The sequence below is a fragment of the Triticum aestivum genome, chromosome 1B (assembly GCF_018294505.1).
Source record: "Triticum aestivum cultivar Chinese Spring chromosome 1B, IWGSC CS RefSeq v2.1, whole genome shotgun sequence".
NCBI lineage: Eukaryota > Viridiplantae > Streptophyta > Magnoliopsida > Poales > Poaceae > Triticum > Triticum aestivum.
In genome coordinates this window covers 592221604-592234699 of record NC_057795.1, presented here as the reverse complement: position 1 = coordinate 592234699, position 13096 = coordinate 592221604, and the positions used below count along the sequence as shown (strand labels likewise).

Here is a 13096-nt window from a genome sequence, read left to right as displayed (position 1 = left end):
CACAAAGCACATACCTTGATAAGATTTTGAAGAAGTTCAAAATGGATCAGTCTAAGAAGGGGTTCTTGCCTGTATTGCAAGGTGTGAGATTGAGCTCGGCTCAATGCCCGACCACGGCAAAAGATATAGAAGAGATGAGTGTCATCCCCTATGCTTCAGCCATAGGATCTATTATGTATGCCATGCTGTGTACCAGACCTGATGTAAACCTTACCGTAAGTTTGGTAGGAAGGTACCAAAGTAATCTCGGCAAGGAACACTGGACAGCGGTCAAGAATATCCTGAAGTACCTGAAAAGGACAAAGGACATGTTTCTCGTTTATGGAGGTGATGAAGAGCTCGTCGTAAAGGGTTACGTCGACGCTAGCTTCGACACAGATCTGGATGACTCTAAGTCACAAACCGGATACGTGTATATGTTGAATGGTGGAGCAGTAAGCTGGTGCAGCTGCAAGCAGAGCGTCGTGGCGGGATCTACATGTGAAGCGGAGTACATGGCAGCCTCGGAGGCAGCACATGAAGCTATTTGGGTGAAGGAGTTCATCACCGACCTAGGAGTCATACCCAATGCGTCGGGGCCGATCAAACTCTTCTGTGACAACACTGGAGCTATTGCCCTTGCCAAGGAGCCCAGGTTTCACAACAAGACCACGCACATCAAGCGTCGTTTCAACTCCATCCGTGAAAATGTTCAAGATGGAGACATAGATATTTGCAAAGTACATATGGATCTGAATGTCGCAGATCCGTTGACTAAACCTCTCTCGCGAGCAAAACATGATCAACACCAGAACTCTATGGGTGTTCGATTCATCACAATGTAACTAGATTATTGACTCTAGTGCAAGTGGGAGACTGTTGGAAATGTGCCCTAGAGGCAATAATAAAAGCATTATTATTATATTTCCTTGTTCATGATAATTGTCTTTTATTCATGCTATAATTGTATTATCCGGAAATCGTAATACACGTGTGAATACATAGACCACAATACGTCCCTAGTAAGCCTCTAGTTGACTAGCTCGTTGGTCAACAGATAGTCATGGTTTCCTGACTATGGACATTAGATGTCGTTAACAACGGGATCACATCATTAGGAGAATGATGTGATGGACAAGACCCAATCCTAAGCATAGCACAAGATCGTGTAGTTTGTTTTGCTAGTGCTTTTCCAATGTCAAGTATCTCTTCCTTAGACCATGAGATCGTGTAACTCCCGGATGCCGTAGGAGTGCTTTGGGTGTGCCAAACGTCACAACGTAACTGGGTGACTATAAAGGTGCATTACAGGTATCTCCGAAAGTGTCTGTTGGGTTGACACGGATCGAGACTGGGATTTGTCACTCCGTATGACGGAGAGGTATCTCTGGGCCCACTCGGTAGTGCATCATCATAATGAGCTCAAAGTGACCAAGTGTTCGGTCACGGGATCATGCATTACGGTACGAGTAAAGTGACTTGCCGGTAACGAGACTAACGAGGTATTGGGATACCGACGATCGAGTCTCGGGCAAGTAACATACCGATTGACAAAGGGAATAGTATACGGGGTTGCTTGAATCCTCGACATCGTGGTTCATCCGATGACATCATCGAGGAGCATGTGGGAGCCAACATGGGTATCCAGACCCCGCTGTTGGTTATTGACCAAAGAGCCGTCTCGGTCATGTCTGCGTGTCTCCCGAACCCGTAGGGTCTACACACTTAAGGTTCGGCGACGCTAGGGTTATTAGGAAGACTTGTATGTGATTACCGAAAGTTGTTTGGAGTCCCGGATGGGATCCCGGACGTCACGAGGAGTTCCGGAATGGTCCGGAGGTAAAGATTTATATATGGGAAGTTGACATACGGACACCGGAAGGTTTCAGGGGCATATCGGTTTTGTGCCGGGGCCACCGGAAGGGTTTCGGGGGTCCACCGGGAGGGGCCACCCCTCCCGGGGGGTCCACATGGGCCGCGTGGGGCAGGAGCCAGCCCCTGGAGGGCTGGGCGCCCCCCCTTGGGCCCATGCGCCTAGGGTTGGGGGGGGGGAACCCTAGAGGGGGCGCCCCCTTTGCTTGGGGGGCAAGTCCCCCCTTCCTGGCCGCCGCCCCCCCTCTAGATCCCATCTAGAGGGGCCGGCCCCCCTTGCCCCTTCCCCTATAAATAGAGGGGTGAGGGGAGGGCTGAACACCCAAGCCAAGGCGCAGCCCCTCCCCTCCCCAACACCTCTCCTCCTCCGTTGTGTGCTTGGCGAAGCCCTGTCGGAGTACTGCCTCTCCACCATCATCACGCCGTCGTGCTACTGCTGGAGCCTTCTTCCTCAACCTCTCCTTCCCCTTGCTAGATCAAGAAGGAGGAGACGTCGCCCGTACCGTACGTGTGTTGAACGCGGAGGTGCTGTCCGTTCAGCACTTGGTGATCGGTGATCTGAATCACGGCGAGTACGACTCCATCATCACCGTTCCCTCGAACGCTTCCGTACGCGATCTACAAGTGGTATGTAGATGCAAACTCACTCCCTTAACTCGTTGCTTAGATGAACTCATAGATGGATCTTGGTGAAACCGTAGGAATTTTTTTAATTTTTCCCAACGTTCCCCAACAGTCCGGCCGGGCCGAACACAACAGACAAAGCTCTTTTGAGCTCCATCGCGATATTACCCAGTACAGAGGCGCCGCACACCCACTGTGCTTCACAGATGAGGTAATGGATCATCAAATCCCAGAAGGGTTTAAACCCGTCAATATTGAATCCTATGATGGCACAACAGACCCCGCGGTCTGGATCGAGGACTATCTCCTCCACATCCTCATGGCCCGCGGAGACGATCTCCACGCCATCAAATATCTCTCACTCAAACTTAAAGGACCAGCCTGGCACTGGCTTAACAGCTTGCCAGCAGAGTCAATCGGGAGTTGGGAGGACAGCTGGCTAGCACGCAGCAACAACCTCAACAAAAATTCTGGCAGTCCGGATATCAAGGACCGTAGTGGCAGGTCGCGTCGCTACAAAAACAAATGCCGCATTAACGCCGATAATAGTGAGCATACGGCAGTCAATGCCGGATTTAGAGGCTCTAAACCTGGTCAACGGAAAAAGCCATTCAAAAGAACAACTCAAGGTCCGTCCAATTTGGACCGAATTCTCGACCGCTTGTGCCAGATACATGGCACCCCTGAAAAGCCAGCTAACCACACCAATAGGGACTGTTGGGTGTTCAAGCAGGCAGGCAAGTTAATTGCCAAAAACAGCGACAAGGGGCTACACAGCGACGACGAGGAAGAGACCCGACCGCCGAACAATAGAGGACAGAAGGGTTTCCCCCCACAGGTGCGGACGGTGAACATGATATATGCCACGCACATACCCAAAAGGGAGCGGAAGCGTGCACTCAGGGATGTATACGCGATGGAGCCAGTTGCCCCGAAGTTCAATCCATGGTCCTCTTGCCCGATCACCTTTGACCGAAGGGACCACCCCACTAGCATTCGCCATGGTGGGTTCGCCGCATTGGTTCTAGACCCAATCGTCGATGGATTTTATCTCACTAGAGTCCTGATGGACGGCGGTAGCAGCCTAAACCTGCTTTATCAGGACACGGTGCGCAAAATGGGCATAGACCCCTCAAGGATTAAACCTACCAAGACGACCTTTAAAGGCGTCATACCAGGTGTAGAAGCCAATTGTACAGGCTTAGTTACACTGGAAGTGGTCTTCGGATCCCCGGATAACTTCCTAAGCGAGGAGTTAATCTTTGACATAGTCCCGTTCCGCAGCGGCTATCATGACTTGCTCGGACGTACCGCGTTCGCAAAGTTCAACGCGGTCCCGCACTACGCATACCTCAAGCTCAAGATGCCAGGCCCTACAGGAGTCATCACGGTCAACGGAAACACTGAACGCTCCCTCCGAACGGAGGAACATACAGCGGCTCTCGCGGCAGAAGTACAAAGCAGCCTTTTAAGGCAATTCTCGAGTCCAGCTACTAAGCGGCCGGACACAGCTAAGCGTGCCCGGTGTAACCTACAACACGACCACCTGGCGCGTTCCGAGCACGCGTAGCAGTGCGGCCCCAACCCCAGCCCCTGTAAAACATTAAGACAGACCCTTCGCGTACTCCATTACGCTCTGAAGATACCATGGACATGGGGCAAGGGGCTCGACCACGATAAGCCCAAACTGCGGCTCAACCGCACCAGGGGCTCTTAAGTGTGTCGTTTCTTTTTCTTTTCCTTTTATTTTTTACCCACAGGACTCCGTTCGTCAGAGGCCCTGTCCAGCAGCAGACATGCCGAACCCACGATACAACAGCCAGGGAAGGAGAAAGGCTACAACGAAAATCCAGGTGGTCTCCATTATGAGCATTAAATCTGTTTTATGCATTATTCCGTAGCCTACCCCTGGAGGGGGACATGTTAAACAGTCTCATCCCTTGCTTACCGCACCACTTGTCTCGTCCTGCACTTACAGCAGTTTTTATTGACTAAAGCAATGCAACACATTTTTGCTTCTAACTGCATTTCTTTCTTACACATATTTTCATCTATGACATGTTGCATCCGTACGTTTTGGTACGGCTAAATATACCAGGGGCTTATGTTTCCCGCATTATGGTGTGATAAGTCCGAACACTTTCACAAGTGCGAGACCTCGAACTTATAGCATTATATGCATCGGCTCCGAATCATGTTCTTGGGTCAATAGTTGGGTTTGCCCGGCTCCCATGTTTTGGTACCTTACGTTCCGTTTTATCGGCTAAGGTAGCACTGGGAGAACCACTGCGATTGCGCCCCAGTTGAGCTGGGTTAACGCCTTAGTGGAGAAAGCTAAAACTGACCGTCATGATGAGGCGAGAGCTGGTCGCTGTTCGAGAGGTTCTTTGCGAGTCCCTAAAGACTTATGCCGCTTCGAGCGAGGAACCGGATTCTGTTCGGCCAAGGAGTGGATAGCGCCCCAAATTCGGCCTTCCGAAAACTAGGGGCTTCGCCGAAATTTAAAATTATAGAATTCTATGGCTAAGTGAGAGTGTTAAAGCATTATAAGTCCGGTTGCCTTGTTCGTTGTGTTGAGCGCCTCCCTAGATGGACCCAAAAATGGGAACAAGAGCGCTCGAGTTTATCCCGAACACCCCAGCACTCGTGGCATGGGGGCTGAAGCCGACGACTTGCCATCTCTCAGATTTGATAAACAGCCGCACAGAAGGTAATATTTTAAATTAACAAGCGTTGCTTAGCGCATATGAACCAAGTTTTCAGCGCACATGATAACAAAATGCGAGTCTACTCAAATATTACATCTTTGGAGCACTCACCCGCAATAGTGCGGGCGCCCTTCAACACACTCCTATAATACATCTCGGGCGTGCGATGCTCCTTGCCCTCTGGTGGGGGGTCTGTCACAAGCTTCTGGGCATCCATATTGCCCCTGTGCACCTTTGCGCGGGCAAGGGCCCGACGCGCACCCTCGATACAGGTGGAGTGCTTGATAACTTCAACCCATGGGCACGCGTCCACCAGCCGCCGCACCAGGCCGAAGTAGCTCCCAGGCATAGCCTCCTTAGGCCACAGCCGAACTATGAGGCCCTTCATGGCCTGTTCGGCCGCCTTGTGGAGCTCGACCAGCTGCTTTAGCTGGTCGCTAAGGGGCACCGGATGTCCGGCCTCAGCATACTGAGACCAGAAGACCTTCTCCGTCGAGCTCCCCTCCTCGGCCCGGTAGAATGCGGCAGCATCGGACACGCTGCGGGGAAGATCTGCGAACGCCCCTGGAGAGCTCCGAATTCGGGTAAGAAACAGGTAATTAACACTCACATGCTTACTTTGCATGAAAAATGCCTTACCCGCTGCTATTTTCTTCACCGCCTCTATCTCCTGGAGGGCCTTGTAGGCTTCGGCCTTAGCGGCTTTGGCACTCTCAAGAGCCATTGCAAGCTCAGACTCTCGAGTCTTCGAGTCACGCTCCAGGCTCTCGTGTTTCTTCACGAGATCTTGGAGCTCTTGCTGTACCTCCGCCACCCGCGCCTCCTGTTTCTCTCGCTCGGTGCACTCCGCAGCCGCATTGCGTTCGGCCGCGGCCACCGCCTCCTTCAGGGTCGCCACCTCGTCAGTGGCCCCTGCAATACCCCAGTTATCCTTGTAATTTTTCTTGCAACCAAAATCCTTTTCTGTAAGGTACACTTTTCATAAGGTATTACTCACCTTCTTTTTCCTCGAGCTGCTTCTTGGCATGGCCGAGCTCGTTCTCGGACCGCTCGAGGTTTTCCTTCAAAGTTTCGACCTCCGCAGTCAGTGCGGCAGAGGTCAGCAGCACAGCCTGCAATCCCATATTGACATATTTTCATGACTCCTGCGTTTATCTTTCTAAAGATCCTCAGTCCGGCTTTTCTTTCCGAACACCGAACCGAGCATCAGGGGCTACTATCTATGTGATACCATTTTACATATATTTAAATTCTTACCTCAAAGCCTGTTAGAAGGCTGCTGCAGGCTTCGGTCAGCCCACTCTTGGCGAGCTGAACCTTCTGAATCACCGCACTCATAACAATGCGGTGTTCCTCTTCGATGGAGGCGCCGTTGAGCGCCTCCAGCAAATTATCCGGCACCTCCGGTTGGACGGAGGCAGCCGGTGTCGCGGTCTTGCCCTTCTTCCGAAGGGGTCGCCCGGCGGACTCCGGAGCCACTATGGGTTCCGGGGCTGAGTCCGGTGCAAAGTCCGGGAGGTTGTCCTGCGACACCTCTGGGGCCCTCTCCTCCTGGTGGGTCCCTTCCTGGGATCCCACCTCGGCATCGTCCGCATCACGGGGGGTGGAGGCAGTCGGAAGAGAATCCATATCCGACGCCCTTAAGGACCCGCTCGAAGAAGTGTGGACATCATCCTTAGGCGGACTGCAGGGTTGTATGCGGCATTAGAAAGACATAATGTGACGGAAAACGAAAACCTTGAAGTTATTCGGGAGTTCGGATACTTACGATCTCGCCACGGGCTTGGCCCTTGGAGGCCAGTCCTCGTCGTCGTCACTGGCGTTGGCGGAACAGTCCGGGGGAAGAGTTTTTCCCCTCTTGGACCCTTCGGCCTCCCTTGTTGGGGAGGCCTTCCTTTTCTTCCCTCCCCCCGCCAGGGGAGAGGTTTTCTTCTTCTCCTCCTCGCCTTGGTGGGAGGAGTCGGCCTCGGATTCATCGTCCGATAGCACCTGAAAACGGGAACTCTTCCGAGTCCTCGTGGCCTTCTTCTTGGCCTTCTTCTCCATCACCACGTGGGGTGCCGGAGCCAGCAGCCCCGTTAGGCGGGCGTCAGCTGGGTCCTCTGGCAATGGGGCCGGACAGATAGCCTGTGCGGCCTTCTTCAGCCAGCCCTATCAAAGGAAAGGGAGTTTAGATCCCGCATAGAATTAAACTATGAATAACAAGCGTCCCGTAAAGGACAATATCACTTACCTCGTCAGCCGGACGCTGCGAGCTGAATCCGCGATCTTCGGTAGCGGATGCGGGAGCCTCGGCGCCCTTGAACAGCACCTTCCAGACCTCTTCATACGTAGCGTCGAAGAGCCCATTCAAAGTCTGGTGCTGCGCCGGATCGAACTCCCACATATTGAAGCCCCGTCGTTGGCACGGGAGAATCTGGCGGATGAGCATGACCTAGACTACGTTGACAAGCTTAAGCTTCTTGTCCACCAGCTTTTGGACGCAGGCTTGGAGTCCGGTCAGCTCCTCCGAATCGCCCCAAATCCGGCCACTCTCTTTCCAGGAGGTGAGCCGTGTGGGGATGCCAGATCTGAATTCGGGGGCTGCTGCCCATTCGGGATCACGCGGCTCGGTGATGTAGAACCATCCCGATTGCCACCCCTTGATGGTTTCCACAAAGGTGCCCTCCAGCCACGTAACGTGGGACATCCTGCCCACCATGGCGCCTCCGCACTCCGCTTGGCTGCCCTTCACAACCTTCGGCTTGACACTGAAGGTCTTGAGCCACAAGCCGAAGTGGGGCTGGATGCAGAGGAAGGCCTCGCACACGACGATAAACACCGAGACGTTGAGAATAAAATTCGGGGCCAGATCATGGAAATCTAGGCCGTAATAGAACATGAGCCCCCGGACAAAGGGATGAAGTGGGAAGCCTAGTCCGCGGAGGAAATGGGGAAGGAATACTACCCTCTCATGGGGCCTAGGGGTGGGGATGAGCTCTCCCTCTTCGGGGAGCCGATGCGCGATGTCGCTGGACAGGTATCCGGCGCTGCGCAGCTTCTGGATATGCCCCTCCGTGACGGAGGAGGCCATCCACTTGCCTCCCGCTCCGGACATATTTAGAGAAGGTTGAGGTGAGATGTGCGGGCTTGGGCGCTAGAGCTCGAGTTCGCAGAGATGGATAAGCCAAGGAGGAAGAAGGCGTAGGTAAAAGGGTTGGATCTTTATCCCCTTATATGGGCGGACAGAAACATGCGTCCCCACCGGCCTGGTAAAACTCGCTTATCCCCCAAGCGTCGCGATTGATGGCGCGGTTGGGTTACCCACGTCCGTATTGATGGGAATCCCGGAATAAGGGGAACACGATCTCTGCTTCGACAAGATGTGCCAAGGAAACCGCCTCGCTAAACGCGCTGAGATGGAACAATAAAAACAATTTGAAGGCTTGGTAGTGGTGTGACGTTACGCCACAAAATACGTCAGCAGATTGAACTTGTGTAATATTATTCTCTCTACGGTTGTATGTGGAATTTATTTTGCAGAGCCGGACACTATCCTGGTGTTCACAATCTTCTATAAATTATTCGGAGGAGGAACCCGCCTTGCAATGCCGAAGACAATATGCGCGCCGGACTCGTCGTCATTGAAGCCTGGTTCAGGGGCTACTGAGGGAGTTCCAGACTAGGGGGTGTCCGGATAGTCGAACTATCATCATCGGCTGGACTCCAAGACTATGAAGATACAAGATTGAAGACTTCGTCCTGTGTCCGGATGGGAGTTTCCTTGGCGTGGAAGGCAAGCTTGGCGATACGGATATGTAGATCTCCTACCTTTGTAACCGACTCTGTGTAACCCTAGCCCTCTCCGGTGTCTATATAAACCGGATGGCTTTAGTCCATAGGACGAACAACAATCATACCATAGGCTAGCTTCTAGGGTTTAGCCTCCTTGATCTCGTGGTAGATCTACTCTTGTAACCCACATCATCAATATTAATCAAGCAGGACGTAGGGTTTTACCTCCATCAAGAGGGCCCGAACCTGGGTAAAAACATCGTGTCCCTCGTCTCCTGTTACCATCCGCCTAGACGCACAGTTTGGGACCCCCTACCCGAGATCCGCCGGTTTTGACACCGACAATCCTTCTTGCGCAGCGGGGTAGTTTCGGACGCGTGTTGTGGCGCTGCGTAGGGGCGCTGTGCTGGTCTCTTTGGACCATCCGCAATAAGATGACTATCGAACACAAGTTTCCTAACCATCCTGCTGACATTATTTTCAAATGCCATGTGTTCCTACAGACATGGACTCCGTTGGGGAAACAGCGTGATGCAGATCGGATGATGGAAGCCATGGAGCGGATCCGCATGATCCAGGTGGAAGCCCGTACCTAAATTGCTGCTCTTGGAGCTATTTTGGCGTTTTTTATGTCTGGCTGCCTGTTGAGCCACTGTTTCTTCACTTTCTTTCCAGGCGGAGGCCAGTTGCATGTTTAGTACTTTGGGCTGTGGCCAGTTTTATCCTTTCGCTGGTTATTCCTGTAATGTACTCCGTTGGATGCTGCCTGTCGGTGGGCTTTATTAATTTAAAGCCGGACGTTTCGTGCGTCTTCGTTCTAAAAAAAGTGCTTCGAGGGGCTTTACCGTGTCGAGGTACACTAGCAGATAGACATATCCAAACTTCCGCACAGTGCCCTGTTTGCCGCATTGGTTTTGAGGACTCGCAACATTGCCTATTTACATGTAAGCGAGCATTGGATATATGGACTGAACTTGGGGTGAAACGAGAGATACAAAGATCAGTCCTGGAAGATCGATCTGGTGCTATCACCATGGATACTCTGATGGGACAGCAAACATTGATAGGCGAGATTCCAATGGCAGAGCTAGTAGCAGTGGCGAGCTGGTATATTTGGTGGCAGAGGCGTCAGCTTGTTAAGGGAGAACCTGTAAGGCCACCTGACTGTACTACAGTTTCTATCAAAGTTTTAGCAACAAACTTTGTGCGCGCATCTACTCCTAATCGACCGCAAAGGTAGCGCGATCACATGTGGAGAAAACCAACCAGGGGGAGTGTTAAAATTAATGTAGATGCTACATTCTGTGGGGAAACTATGAAAGGAGCTACAGGAGCAGTAGCTCGAGATGATCAGGACGGGTTCATAGCTGCAGCTTCATGGTTCATACCACATGTACAGAATGCAGAAGCGGCAGAGATAGCAGCGATCCGTAATGGATTCTATTTGGCTGCAAAAATTGGATGCAATTCAGTAATAGTTGAATCCGATAGTATGAACACTATTGAGGCAACAAACCAACATGAGTATCTAGGCCCAGAAACAGCAATCATTTCTGAAAGTAAATCTCTTGGGAAGGAACTATCAAAGGCCGATGTGGTTCATTGTTTCCGGAAAGCCAACAGTGTAGCTGATAGTATTGCAAAACACTCTTAGCATTAGAGCTTCTGAGGTTTGGGAGAGTTCCACCCCGGACTTTATTTCTCATCTCATTGTAAATGATCTTTCTATTATTTGAGAAATAAAGTTGTTTACCCGTCAGAAAAAAACATAGCAAACCCAGGCCGAAACAACGATCCCAAAACCACCATAAGAAAAAGACAGAACACAACCGAAGCCTACACAAACAGAGAGAGAAAAAAAAATACATACCTCAAACGTGACTCAAAAACAAAAATTAACTAGCATACCCCAAACTAAATTTCTCTCTAGAAAAAACAAACTAAATTTTAGTAGCTCACGCGAACCCGCCATTGACCCTGATGACCTGACCGTTCACCCACGCGGCGGCGTCGCTGGCCAGGAACGCCACCACCGGCGCCACGTCCGTCGTCTCGGCGATGCGCCCCATGGACTGTGCCTCCACCCTCTTGAGGAACGCCTCGTCCTTCCCGGCGAGGAACAGCTCCGTGCGCACGGGCCCCGGGGCCACCACGTTGGCCGTGATCCCCTTGGCCGCCACCTCCTTGGCCAGGATCCTGGTCATGGCCTCCACGGCGCCGTTGGTCGCCGTGTACGCCGCGTAGCCCGGCAGGAGCGTGCCCATGATGGACGACGAGAAGGTCACGATGCGGCCGCCGCCGCCGGCCGGCACGCGATTGGCAGCCTCGCGGCACACCAGGAACGTCCCGCGCACGTTCACCGCGAACATGGCGTCGAAGTCCTCCACGGTGGTGTCGGCTAGCGCGGGGTACTTGGGGTTGAGCAGGCCGGCGCAGGCGACCACGATGTGCGGCGGGGAGCCGAAGGCCTCCTCGGCGCGGTCGAAGAGCGCGCGCACGGCGGCCGGGTCGGACACGTCGGCCTGGGCCGCCGCGGCGCGGAGGCCGCCGAGGCCGCGCGAGTTGAGCTCCGCGGCGAGCGCGGAGGCGCTGGCCGAGTCCGACGCGTAGTTGATCAGGACGCGCGCGCCGAGGGCGGCCAGGTGGGAGGACACCTCCCGGCCGATGCCGCGCGAGCCGCCCGTGACGAGCGCGACGCGGCCGTCGAGCGGGAGCGGCGCCGCGCTTGCTGCCATGGCAACAAAACCCAAGCGGACTGCTGGCTCGGTACGTGGCGCGAGTGACTTAGCTCACGATTTTCTTGCTCACTTTACGTGTCTGCTCTGTAGTTGTTTCTTGTTTGTGCACCAGGTTAATTTGCCCCGTTGCTGTAAAACGGCGATGCGTTATATAGGCATGGGAAGTAGTCCGACGTACAGCAGTCCGACGTACACAATGGCGTACAGAGTGACGTATGGACTGATACTGATCATGACCACGAGGCTCTCAAAATTCCAGGTGGTGAAACACTTGAACACGACCACCCACCAGATCTTTCTAACCTTATTCTTTTCGATGACACATTTGATGACGTACGGCAGCTTCGCTGCTGCTCGATCGTTTGTGGTGGCGGCTAGGTAACAACCATAGAGCTCCACAACCCTGTTCTTTTTTTTTTGGATCAACCCAGCCACAATTTATACAACGAACAAGGAAGTAGAACAATTACGTCTCCTAGCAAGCAGTCTCCTTGTTTCCTCCCAAGAGCAGCGAGCTCGTGCGCCATCTTGTTGCTGGATCTTCTCGTGGCCCTGAACGACACCTCCTTGAACAACTCCCCGAGGTGCCAGATATCTGTAACTAGGGGAAAAAGCGCCGAGTGGTTTGTCGCCCTATTGTTCAGGGTTGTGATGATTGATGCACAGTCTGATTCCACGCACACCAGCCCCCTATAGTACCTACTCAGGGTAGAGAGCCCGTATAAAACAGCTGATAATTCTGCTTCTCCCGGGCCCTTACATGCCTGCAGGCGTTGACCACAAGCCAAAGCCACCACACCTTGGTGTGTTCTGATGATGGAGCCAGCCGTTGTATCACCCGTTTTAATTAGAAAGGAAGCATCTGTATTCAGTTTCCACCACCCTTCTTTAGGCGGTTCCCATTTGCTCCGCTCAAACTGCTTGGATTCCATTGTCATCAGTCCTACTTGGTATTCATGTATCCCATCAGGAGCGATGTTCCTTTGGTTGCTCGTACAACCCAGCTCCCTTGTTTTCTTCCCATCCTTAATTTCTGCGCGTCGATGTTCTGTTGGATCCAACAATTGGTCGTTCAGGTGGGCGTCCAACTCCTGTATCATACAGTCTGCATCTCCCAATCTCGTCTCCTCAGCATATCTAACAAGGAAACTCGTAGATTGGTCAATCCTCGCATTCCCTTTAGCATGAATGCAGTCATCACGTAGCCACCAGGCGCGCCACAGCAGGAGCAGAGTCCTTCTCCTTGTTTCTGCATCATGTTTTGCCAGCAGGTTCTGGAGCCAATCTACTCCAGTAAACCGAAAATGCTCCTCCTCTGGCAAGACTCAGTGTGATCTCATTTCCTTTCGAAGTGCCCTAGCTTTTGTACAATTTACTGTCGCATGGAATTCATTCTCAACC

At 52.6% G+C, this 13096-nt stretch overlaps 1 protein-coding gene across 1 annotated transcript; it reads right to left on the bottom strand.

Annotated features, from left to right (window-relative positions):
* Positions 1–10607: 10607 nt before the first annotated feature.
* Positions 10608–11789, bottom strand: LOC123096469 (NADPH-dependent aldehyde reductase-like protein, chloroplastic). The gene has a single exon (XM_044518215.1). It carries the CDS (start codon positions 11690–11692, stop codon positions 10913–10915), a length of 780 nt encoding a protein of 259 aa, XP_044374150.1. The 5' UTR covers positions 11693–11789; the 3' UTR covers positions 10608–10912.
* Between the last annotated feature and the right edge of the window lie 1307 nt (positions 11790–13096).

Bases quoted from the DNA above. Each gene is read 5' to 3' on its own strand.
- LOC123096469 (XM_044518215.1), bottom strand. From the start codon at position 11,692: ATGGCAGCAAGCGCGGCGCCGCTCCCGCTCGACGGCCGCGTCGCGCTC.